General features: G+C 40.9%; 1 protein-coding gene across 13 annotated transcripts in view; it reads right to left on the bottom strand.

Annotated features, from left to right (window-relative positions):
- PUM1 (pumilio RNA binding family member 1) overlaps positions 1 to 12,368 on the bottom strand; it is a 140,771-nt gene that overhangs the window by 39,333 nt on the left and 89,070 nt on the right. For 9 of the 13 annotated variants that reach the window (XM_045999169.1, XM_045999178.1, XM_045999161.1 and 6 more), the window contains 3 exons: positions 9,036 to 9,129; positions 7,741 to 7,845; positions 2,975 to 3,126 (listed from right to left, as the gene is read on the bottom strand). In XM_045999169.1, coding sequence (XP_045855125.1) covers positions 2,975 to 3,126; positions 7,741 to 7,845; positions 9,036 to 9,129 — 351 coding nt within the window. The remainder of the gene's footprint in view (positions 1 to 2,974; positions 3,127 to 7,740; positions 7,846 to 9,035; positions 9,130 to 12,368) is intronic. The other 4 variants (XM_045999125.1, XM_045999151.1, XM_045999196.1 and 1 more) reach the window with 1 other exon arrangement.

Below are 12,368 nucleotides of genomic sequence, written 5' to 3'. Positions count from 1 at the left end.
AACAGCATGTACAGAGATACGGCCAATACTAACAGTTCAAGAATGAATAAAACATCAATGAAACATCATTTCCATAAGGCACTGTGAACCAGGTTTATGTATGGTTAAGAGCTGTGTAAGGCGCTTACACAGAGCCTTGTCCCTTGAGGGGACAAGGGAAGGGACATGGTGCCTGAAGAAAGAAGTAATCCAGACTACTGGGTCCAGTTTTAATGAGAAGAGCAGGGTGTTTCCTTTTTGCCCACTGTCTAGAAATCTGTGTGGGACACAGATGATTAATCAAAGTTTTCAAGTAAGCTGCCAGTATTCATGTATTTTTAATTTCATCAACAACTATCAAGTCTGGATTTTGTGAAAACAAATATGTAAAATTTTGTAAGTAACAGTTTAACATTGAATAAAATCAACAAAAATGACTGAACATCTGCTTGTAAAACACTACTCTCAGAGTCTGCTTACTAGCTACCTTTTGGTGCAAAATCTGTTAAATTCTAATTTTTTTTCAAAGGTACTGATTTAAATACAGCTTTTGAAATCTACCCAATACTTAATACACAAGTAGATGCTCAGTGGGGCTATCTTAATTAATAATCATCATTCACCATGCTCAGTAGAATTATCATGTACACAGTCTCCCCCAATCTAGAAAGTTCAGAAGGCATTCTAAACACTTCCCTCTCAAAATACCGTATCTAGCACCAAATCACCACCAAGTACGCCAATGTGTGCTTGACTTCAACCCAGCACCCACTAAGTTTTTCTTTAGCAAACATTCTGAAATAGAAAAGAACAAAATTTTTGTCACAGGTCAAAGGAACCTGCACAAAAAGGATGAAAAGGAATCAGAAGTAAGATGGAGTGGCTGGAAGGTCACTGACTATGCTCAAAGTTCCAGCAGTTAGGTGTGGAACAGTTACCAAGAACATAACAAATGTTCTGTTTTCTGAAAAAAATCTCAAGAACAAAAAGGTCAAAGCAACTTTAAAAAGGACCTCTCACTTTAGTGACTACAACAAAGGAGTCCACCAAGAAAATCATATTTTCCTAAAACAACCAAAACTGAAACTGACAAAAACAACAACGGAACTAAAATATGGCTGTTTATTAAAAAGGAATGCCAGTAACCTTTTCTCAGTGGGGTCTGTAATAGCGGATGACAGAAAACCCTGAAATGCAAATGATTACAATGCCCATTTTATAGCTAAGGATATAGCTTCTCTATATTCAGAACTTCTCAATATTCTTCATACTCATGCAACCCACCCCTAGGTGCAAAACCAGTCAGTAGTAGAACAAAGACCAAATCTTCAGCTTTCTGTAACTCTAAACATCACAATATGGTCAGAAAATAATACCAGTTGTGAAATTATAGATTTGTGTTCAAATCTTAACAACTTAATACCTATGTGACCCTAGGCACACAAATCCCATTTCCTCAATCTTATGAAGGAAGTCATAAAATCTATTTATCAGAATTAGAAAATATAAAAGAAATTATAGGTAGAGCACTTAGCTTTAAACAAAAAGCTTTCAAGAAAGTAGTATTTACTACTATTTTTCTTATGCACTCTAGTAGAACTAATTTTAAAAACACAGCAATTACTTCTGTCTACCAAATTTTTTGTCTACAATTATTTGGCAGCCATTTAAACACAAAGATCATCACACAAGTAAATGCGGACGGGGATCACCCATTATGTCAACAAATTTTCTAAATTCCCTTACCTACCTGGGACAAGAGTTGTATCTACGGCAAAGAAAATCGTGCATTAGCTTCCAAAAACTTATCTTACTATAAAATTACTGACCCAGGATAAATTGGCTAGAATTTCAAGACCTGTGTTTTTTTCTATAATTTTGCAGAATCTGAAAAATTAAACAGTGGCACTAGTAAAAATCAAAGCATTCTTGTTCGCATTATGTCACATGTACACAGATGAGCATGGTGTTTTGCCTCAAAAGACAGCTTTAATTTGACAATGTGTATCAAAGCCTAAATGTTCACTTTATTTGCTCGAAAAAACTCCATTTCTAGGAATTTATTCCATGGAAATAATAATACATTTATGCCAAGGATATCAGTCTTAATTATAACATCAAAATATTGCTAAATTAAGTATCTAAAAATAGTAAACTGGTAAAAATAAAGTATGGGATACTCTGACAGATTTAAAGGTAGCTAGTAAATATCTCTAAAAAGCACTAAATAAAATGGAAAACTGTAAAACTGTAGAAACTCAAAACCATGTGGACAGCGTAACCCCAATTTTATCAAAAATTGAATAATAGACCTAGAATGACAAATACCACCTATTTTGTTTTATCTTGACATGAGGATTTTTTTCCTTTGAATTTTCCAATTCATCACAATTTTCAGCAATAAATCGGTGTTTTTCTAATAAGCAGGAGAAAAGGCCTATTCAAAATAAAACGGCATACTTAGTTTTTGTAGTTCATTATTCTTTCCCATCTCACTAAAGAGCTCTTATTATCTAAGTTAAAACGTATGTAATAGGTTTAAAGATTTATATCCAGTTCAGCTGATGTTCTCAATAAGCAGTCTGGAGAACGAGCCTCCCTGTCTGCGGCAAGCTGCCTATGGGAGAGGCAGAGGTGATCTGAGAACAGTGTTTGGAAGGCAGCAATGGCATCCCGTAGTTAAGGCAGAAAAGTAGCTCTTACTAGCAGTTTGAGTACTCATTTGCCACTTGCTAACCATGTACCCTTAAGTGGATGATCCTCTATGCACTTTTCTCCTACACAATCTCATGAACTTACCTAGGTATGCAGACCAAGAACCTGAGCATAAAAGGCATTCGGTAAGCCTCGTTAAGTCTCAGCCCGAATTCAGGTAACACACACTAGAGGGAACTAACCGATCCACAGCATTTCTCTAACAGGAGCAGCATTACCCTTTAATGATACACCATTACTAATACTCACACTTACAGGGTTAAGTTCTGTTTACATTTACCTGCTGCTGCCCTTGCTGAGCCTGTGGGGTAGTCTGCTGATTTGCAGAATTAGTTGCTGCCGCTGCGGCAGCTGCTTGCTGCTGGAAAAGACTGGCAGGGTAGACTCCCCAGGGAGTGACTCCGTAATACTGGTGAGGGACCACAGCCGGACCTACAAATAGCAAGAGAAAGGTAAGGCAAGTTTAGACTAGTCAGAATCATCCCAGGGTTTCTGAAGACTACATCAGACTCAGCAGATCCTAAGGTAAAATAGTAAAGATACATAGATTCATATTAGCTGATAGTGAATTCTGTTTGTGAATAGAACGTATTTTTGTATTTTTATAAAAGTCTTCTGAAGTCAGCAATTTACTACAGGCCTAGATAAAGAAGCTTGTGAAGGACAAAATATTAAAGATATACAAAAGGGAGAATAACTGATCCAAGCTGGAAGGAACGGGTTTTAAGAACAGACAGAAGAATTGGCCTTGGTCAGGAAGAAGGCGAAAGGCCTGTGCTTCTGCTGAGAAAGAATGGACATGGGACAGACAGAGACAGAATTTGTTGTTTGAAGGGAAATAAATAACAGGTCTGTGTGCATCAAATGAAGGGAAAGGATAAAGATTCAACTGTGCCCTGCTCTCAGTGGTAAGGATGGCACCTGAGATGACTGACAGGGACAGGGGCCGTGGTGCTTAACTCCTGAAACAGGAAAACCCATCAGTCTTCGACGCCATAACCCAGACACTCCACTGAACCTCCGCTGCTCTATTTTTTTTTTTTTTTTTTCAGATTTTATTTATTCATTTGACAGACAGAGATCACAAGTAGGCAGAGAGGCAGGCAGAGAGAGAGAGGAGGAAGCAGGCTCCCTGCAGAGCAGAGAGCCCAATGTGGAACTCAATCCCAGGACCCTGGGATCATGACCTGAGCTGAAGGCAGAGGCTTTAACCCACTGAGCCACCCAGGCGCCCCGATGTTCAATTTCTAACAGGCTTGGTTCTCCTGTTTCTGTGTTGGAAGTCATTCAACACAACTACATTCAGACACTGATATATGAAATTTTGAATTTAAGTCAATGTTGAAAACAAACAGAAGCAAAACCTTACAGACGTGCCGAGCATCCTAGACAAAACCAAGCGCTCTGCTTCAGTCTCAATGAGCTGTTCCCTCTGGTCACAAGCTCTCGCTACAGTCTGTGCCGTAGACAGTAGACAGCACAGGTGACACAGCCCCGCAGACAGCAGCCTGAGTGTGGCAGAAATCTACACGACAGAATTCTCTGAAGATGGCAGCAAGAAACACCAAGGCTTCATTTTGCCAACTAAGACGAGGGCTCAAAGCCAGCTCCTCGTAGCTGCTAAAACACATCCCCCAATGAGAAGTTTCTTAAAAGAGTTTAAAATATCACAACTTGACTGAATAATAATACTGCCTATAGATAAGAGCTCCAAAGAGCTATTTTGAATGTGTCTATTCTGACATGGTAGCTAATCCTGCAGAAACAGAGATTTCAGGGTGCCTGGGTGGCTCAGTCAGTTAAATGTGTGCCTTCGGAGGTCATGATCCCAAGGTCCTCAGATTGAGCCCTGCATTGGGTTCCTTGTTCAGCAGGGAATCTGCTTCTCCCTCTGCCTGCCCCTCCTACCCTGGCTTGTGGTCTCTCTCTCCCTCTTCAAATAAATAAAGTCTTTTAAAAAAAGATAAATAAATTTCATTAAGACAAAATCCATCGGAACATGTGTTTTGTTTCCCAGTTTTAAGCTTCTAAGATGCCATCACTGCCCGATACTGACTGCTCTGACATTTCTGATTTGGTATTTTCTGTACCTGTGGGCCTATTAACCAAGATCAAGCAGCTCTGTTTATAAGGCTACCCACTGTGAAATACTACATCTGGGTACAAAATAAACATGCTGCTTAGAGAACCTAGGTGACAGTACGGGCTACTTTTTTATAGTAGGCAAAGGGTTTATAAAAAACTTTTAACTCCTCAGAATCTGAAGAGTCTAAGAACCTTACCTCCAAGTTAGAGAGTAGGGAGTCCCCAAACCCACCTGACTAGTGTTTACAAAGTGGGGTGGTCTTGGGCATTTACAGAAGAGAATGGAAGAGAAAACACCACAGTGGAGACATTAACCTAGGCCCTAGTTTCCTCACCTGCAAATGGGTGAGGGTGTTGCCACATCCATGGGGAAAGACGGGATTGCAACCTGTAGCCACAGTCTCAAGGCTCTGTCACACGTCAACAACAAAACCTTCAACTGGGCACAGACTGCTGTTACCATCAACATTCATATAATCCTCTTCAATTTTCTCAACTAGCATTTCTACTACTCTCCCGGGTCACATGGCCTCTGACTGTGGTTAGGAAAATACCTCCCGGGGTGCATCGTCAATGGAGCTTGGCTCATCAGGATGCCTGCTCCAATCCCCGTGCGATCAGCACCCCACAAGCATATGCAGTGTCACAGTCTGGGTGGTTAGCATCTTTGGTTCTGTGTGAAAGCACTGAAGTCTTTCTCAGTCTGGCTCAGCTGATGGGTAGGTACAAAGAGCAAGAATCTCTTCTCCAAACCATGATTTCAGTGAGGACTAGAGTGTTGTCCCTAAGACAGCTCTTCATTATAAATAACATACAGTAAGTCAGCAGAGAAAAGAAAGAGAAGAGATAATTCAACACTACAGCACAGTGATGTGCATGCATGGACTCTGGGTTAGACCTGGTTCAAACCCCAACTCTGTAATATTTAAGTAGTGTGACCGCGAAAAAAACAGCTCTTGGAGCCCCAAATTCCTCATCATCCAGAGCGCCGGCTGCCTCAGTTGGTTAAGCATCTGACTCTTGGTTTCAGCTCCAGTTGTGATCTCAGGGTCATGGGTTCGAGCCCCACACCAGACTCCATACTCAGCAGGGAGTCTGCTTGAGATTCCACCCCCGTCCCCACCACTACCCCTGCTCATGCATGTGTACTCCTGCTCTCACTCTCTTTCTCTCCCTGAAATAAATAAATAAATAAATAAAATCTAAAACAAAACAAACAAACAAAAAAATCATCGTCCAACAACTCATATGAAACAAAAGCACCCAGCACAATGCTTGGCCAATAGTTAGTAACGGCTGAATAAATACTAAAGATGGTTAGCAAAGATCATTCTGCTAGGAAGAGCTTTCTGTTTCCCTCAACGGCGACAAAGGAACTACACGATATACACTCCCATCACAATGCATGCCATAATGTGAACCACGCTAAAGAAAATATTAAGAAATTCTATACTGTATCTGAGTTAAAACTGGCAAATCGCATGCTATATAATAGTAAATAAAATCTTACAATAGTAATATATAATTATGATTAACAGGACTTGGAGGGATTTGTTCCCAGAGAATTTTTACTTTGGAAGACACTGACTTTGTCCCAACACTGAATTCAATCTACCATACCTATGTGAGCCCATTATGATGCCAGCAATGGTGCTCCAGAGTTAAGTAACAGAAAGGACTGCTTTTGAAAGAGTTCAGTCTCAAGGGGAAACAAAACCACTCATGCATACATCCACAAGCAAATACAAAGTAAAAGTAAGTAACAGAGAAAGAACAGGGGAGTCAGTAAAGGAAGGGTTTCTAGGTGGTGACAGTGCGAGCTAAGGAGAGCGCCAGGCAAAGAATGGGAAGCATTTACTACAGAAGACTAAGGAAACCACAGTGTCCAAAGACACAGAGACCTAAGCCAGTGTGGTGCCCGCAGCAATCCAAAATCACTTCAGCTCTGCTAGAATGTCTCGTGTGAGCCATTGACAGCCAATCTGGACGGGGAGAAAGTGGTATACATGTGGGGACATCTACACACAAATCACAGTGCGATCAGAGTGGGTCCTAATCCTCGCTTATCCTCCATATGCCATGGTAGCTCCTTAAAAACAGTGCACCAAGGAATAGCACACCACCACCCAATTAGGATGGAATAATCAGCCATATCTGATAGTTGTGGTGTGCTATGTTGGGGTGGGTAACCAGAAATCGGTGACAGGCTTCTTCTCTGAGAAAACACTAAACGACAGATGACACTGGTTCTGTGCACTTATTACAGATAATGCATCCTGAGGGGCTCCTAGGTGGCACAGTTGGGTGGGGTGTCTGCCTTTGGCTCATGTCACAATCCCGGGGTACTGGGATCAAGCCTGGCATCGGGCTCCTTACTCAGTGGGGAGCCTGCTCTTCCTTCACCCTCTGCCTGCCACTCCCCCTGCTTGTGTTCTCTGTCAAATAAATAAATAAAATCTTAAAAAAAAAATACAGTATGAAAAAACAAAGAAAGAAAAGAAATTGTGATGGGTTTAAAGAAGAAAGGTGAAAAGGTAAGATCTATGTTTAAAAACAGTTTTTGAGAACACTGGTGGGGAGGGGTAAGCGAATCAGGAATATATAAGTGAGAACAGGTGCCAAAGCCTGCTACGTAGAGTATAAGGACCTGGACTGTGGCAGACCACAGGCAGTAGGATGACCTAGGAAAGGGGATAATTTCCCAAACTATCTACGAGTAATTTGGTGGTTCCATGGATCACAAACACCCATATAGGAGCAACTCATGAATTTGCCTTCGGATATGTTCAAGCCTGAGGTTACAGCTAAGGAGAGCTATCCAGCTGGCAGGGAGAGGACACTGGAAACCAGGAGAAAAATCTCTGCCAGAGACGTGGATTGGGGAACAGGGTACAAAGAATGCCTGCCAGCCCCCATGACTTTAGCAGGGGATAAAGTCCCGCATGCAGAAGAACACCTCACCTAGTGTTGCAGCTGCCGCCAGTCCAGCTGTGTAGGGGTCCGTCCCCGGGGGAGCAGCACTGATGATGTATGGATTGGGGACAAAGGCAGCGGGCGCTAAACCTGCTGAAAACACACCTGTCAGTAAAAACACACCCAACTAGAACTGCAGCCCCATCAGATCCTACACAATTTGGCTATTCACTCCATGCTGCAGGTGAGGAAAAAAGAAAAAAGACAAGACAGGATAGGTTGAGAGGAAAGAAGTCTTTTAAAAAGGTAAAATAATCCCTATACTAAAGATCAGAGTGACACTTATATACTGTCTTTTTGTCTTTTTTTGTTGTTTTGTTTTTTGTTTTTTATCTTTGCTAACAATTTAAACCGTTAGGCAGTTTCAAATTCAGCACAATTTCTCAAGGACTATCAAAATTATGGCAGGCTAAAACAAAGCAATTTTAAATATTCTGTAATGGTATAGAAGGAAGAATTTATCTCTATTTAAAACAATCTTCCTAACAGTTTTTCTCAAAGAAAATGTGTAAGTATTTATGAAGACTGGCATCTTCAATTATAAATTAAACCAGATTCAGGCAAAAGCTGTTATGCCTAGCCTTAATACATTTAAGTTGGAAGCAAGTCTTCCACAGCATACCACAATCTCTGATTAGCGATCTTCTTCCTACTGAATGGTATCATTCTGACACATTAAAAAAAAAAAAAAATTCTACATCTGCTTGTTTATATACACAGCATTTTGTTTCAAAGAGATCTTTAAAAGGTGTGGGGGGAAGGTCTAGGCAGTAAGATAAAAATATGTACACCAAAACATTAGCAAGTGCTATAGGAGAAGGGCAAAGCTACTTTAAAAAACAGATATTAAACGAGAAGACTTTTTCAGATCTTCAATACATGCTGCTTGGAAAATGGATTTACTACCTGCTACTTAGCAAGATGGGAAGTTGATACATTCACAATCGAGGCAACTCTGACAAGAGCAAAACTATTCTTATGACATCGCTTTTACCCAGTCTCACCAAGAGAGTTGATGATAGTCACTACTGCAGTTAGATACTTTAAATCCCAAAACAGTGGGAGCAGACCAATACCTGAACACTAAGAAATCTTAGAAGTCTAGAGGGTTGCCAAAAATAAAGAACGTGCCAAAAGGTAGCGCAGGACAGGAGGAAGAGGCCATCTACTCTGAGATGATTAAAATCACTCTCCAGCAGTGGGTTTCATGGCAGCTAGCGGCTTAGAGTGGTGGCCATGGCGTCACTGCGGGCCCGCCCCCTCAGGGACCGCCGAGGACTTACCGATGTGGGGCTGATGGGCGGCCGCCAGTGCGTACTGCTGCTGCTGAGCTGCGGTCAGCTGCTGGACGGCGAGTGCATTGGGTCTTTGGAACAGCTGAAGGAAGAGAAAGACATGATGAGGTTAGAGAAACTGTCTCATGAAATAATCTTAAAACCTCTCTGAATAGAAATTTCTACAAACCCTTGTTCAGGAATGACATTTTTAAATAAAAACGTTCTCCTGCTCTACTCCAGTCCCATTCTGATGGTGTCATCGAACTTCACAGTAAGGTTTTCCCTCTCCTTCTCTACCTCCAGTGGGTGTACCCAGTTCCTGTGTGCCACCTACTACCTCACAGGTTAGTCTGCTATCCCTGAACCACAATCAGACAACAGGTCTGAGGGTCCTGCCTGATCCAAGGCACACTCTAAGTCTACTGCAAAAATGACGTACACCACATTGCCCCTAGTGCTGTCACCTCTCTTCAGCTCTTTTAAGAACCCCAAGAACACTGAATTAATCCTCACGTTTTGGAAAGGAAAGCAAAAAAAGTGTTCATTTCGTCCTCTGGCTATCTCTTCCCAGGGAAATGATACTGGATACCTTCCTCAACTAGTGGCTTATCACAATGAATAAATTAAGTTGGGGGGAGGGGGAGGGTTTGGGCAAGCCTGGTGGTGGGTATTACAGAGGGCACGTATTGCATGGAGCACTGGGTGTGGTACAATAACTGAATCCTGGAACACTGAAAAAAATAAAATAAATCAATAAAATAAAATATATTAGACAGCTGCCAGCTTTTGGGAGCCCTCCAGTTTCCTAGGATACCTATTCTTTATGTGTAGGAAATCAAACAACAGAAATACAGCTGCTCCTAAAAAACCTGGGTTATGAGCACAGACTTAGCACACTTCTTACTTCACAGGAACAGGAAATGAATGCAAAGGCACTGACACTAAGACTATGCCAAAATTCTTTCTTACTACAAGGTTAATCATTCACTCATTCATCCTACAAATATTATGAAACCAGTAATACCAGTGCAAGGACTGTGCAAGGGACTAGGGATGCAACACTGCCTAAAATAGTGATACGTTAGCCTGTATAGTACTGGTGCAAAAAAGGGGGTTCTCGATTGCTTTGACATGCCACCTTCCACTGAGTCATACTGAAAATGTCCTCATTCGCTAAGCTCACTGAAGGCACCTCCCTAGGAAGGACCGTCAATCTCCCTACCTGCTCTTTCTACAGTTTTTGGCAGCTGAGCCGACATCACTGGAGGACATACAGCAGACACCATGGATCTTAAATAACAGATTTCCTCATGAAGAGACCTGACTGTTGTAGACATTAAGAGATAATGTCACCCCACCAACTCAGCTTAATTATAATCAGAGCTCGACATGTAATGTTATCTTCAGCAGGGGAGAGACTTTATTATGAGTAGGCAAATTAAAAAAAAAAAACAACAAAAGGTGAATATTTTGAACATACTAACCAATGTCACCTGTTACGTCTCTTTGTAAATATTCTTCTTTCTAAATACCAGAGTATAATTAGCCTTTGCCTTTATAATATGAAAGGAAATAAAAAGTAAACATGTACAGATTTCAAAAATACTTTTGAGTTTTATTTTCAAAGGTTAAAGAAACAAGAAACTTCATTATGATGCTGGTAAAAAGACAAATACTCCTTTAGGGGCAATGATGAAATATCAAGTCTTCAAAAGCAATACTGGGATTTATAGACCAGCCAATCAAAACAACTGTTCACTCCAGGAAGGGAGCCAATCAGGACTACTGGGTAACTACAATCTTGTGATTTTTCCAAGTTGTTTTTCATGTGTCTGTCTTGCCTAAAGGACAGTGTTCCACAGTATTCCTACCAACAGGAAACAGCTCACCCAAGAGGGGCAGCCAGGAGGGAGAAAACATTACAGTAAAATAGTGGAAAATTGTTTCTAAGCTTTTTCCAACGCTGTAAAAATACCTCATAGTTTCACTAGATATGTACTGTATCTTCACTGGGTCTCTGGAATTTTCCTAGCCTCAAGCCTTTTAAAATATTTAACATATCAGACACAGCTCGTTCTAGCCTCTTCCCTCTACACTTCTTCGCCCTGCTGCAAACAATTCATTCAACTTTTTTTGAGAACTTATTAGTGAGGTGCTATGACATGGAGCCAGAGAAATAAAGATAGTGTGTTGAGAACAGAACTGAAGTGATCTCATTAACCAAAAACAGTACTCACGGGGTGCCTGGGTGGCTCGGTGGGTTAAAGCCTCTGCCTTCAGCTCGGGTCATGATCCCAGGGTCCTGGGATCGAACCCCATACCGGGCTCTCTGCTCCGCGGGGAGCCTGCTTCCTCCTCTCTCTCTGCCTGCCTCTCTGACTACTTGTGCTCTCTGTCTATCAAATAAATAAATAAAATCTTTAAAAAAAAAAAAAAAGGATCCCCCATAGCAACCAATTAAAAAAAAAAAAAACAGTACTCACTGCTATGCCATCTGAATTATCCCCACTTCACAGGTTTTTAACATGGCACAGAACCCCTTAACTATATGTGTACCATATATATCCAGTCTGTGTAAATACCAACCATTCTGCACAACCTTGGTCTGTGAGTCTCAGCAACACTTCACCATACTTTGAGAAGGAGAAATTACTACTCTGAACTAAAAACATACAGGTCCTACAAGAGCTCCCACATATTCTGTGTTTGAGAGTTGATTGATATCGCAGTGATTATGGTGAACAGAAAAGGAAGTGTTTTCTTGAATGCATTTTGTAGTAAACAATTAACAAAAGTAAATTATCATCTACAGCAAGCAGATTTGATTATAGCATAGATTACAGCAATTCTGGCACATTCTCTTTATGTAAATGGTCCAATATTAACTGGAAATACAGGGTATTCAAAACAAAATTGGGTAATTGGCAAGTAATGGATTCCAAAGGATCCTGAAAAACTCATACAAATGCCATCTGCTGGGCAAAGCACTGAGCTCTGTTAACATTTTCGTCATTTTCAGAAAGCAAGCCAATGGTAACTGAGAAACACAATACTGTGAGATTTGGAGAGCATGCTTGTTTTAAAGGTGGTATAATGGTAAATGTGCCACTACTGATTACAATATACTTGGGTTGAATTCTTAAGTTGTTCAAGACAGTAAATGCAAGGGAAAATATATCAACTACTTCAAGCTCATCAAGGTTCCTAGTAAGAAACACTGAAGGCATTATCTGGGAACTACACAAGCAAACTGATTTGACTCCCTTCTCTGTCACTACATGACTTTACAAAAGATAACCTGCAAGGTTTTTATTCCAGAAAGGGGCAGTCAGAAACACC

Source organism: Meles meles, chromosome 1, assembly GCF_922984935.1.
Source record: "Meles meles chromosome 1, mMelMel3.1 paternal haplotype, whole genome shotgun sequence".
Taxonomy (NCBI): Eukaryota; Metazoa; Chordata; class Mammalia; order Carnivora; family Mustelidae; genus Meles; species Meles meles.
The sequence above is the reverse complement of the archived record's forward strand: the minus strand, read 5'-3'. Positions and strand labels throughout refer to the sequence as shown.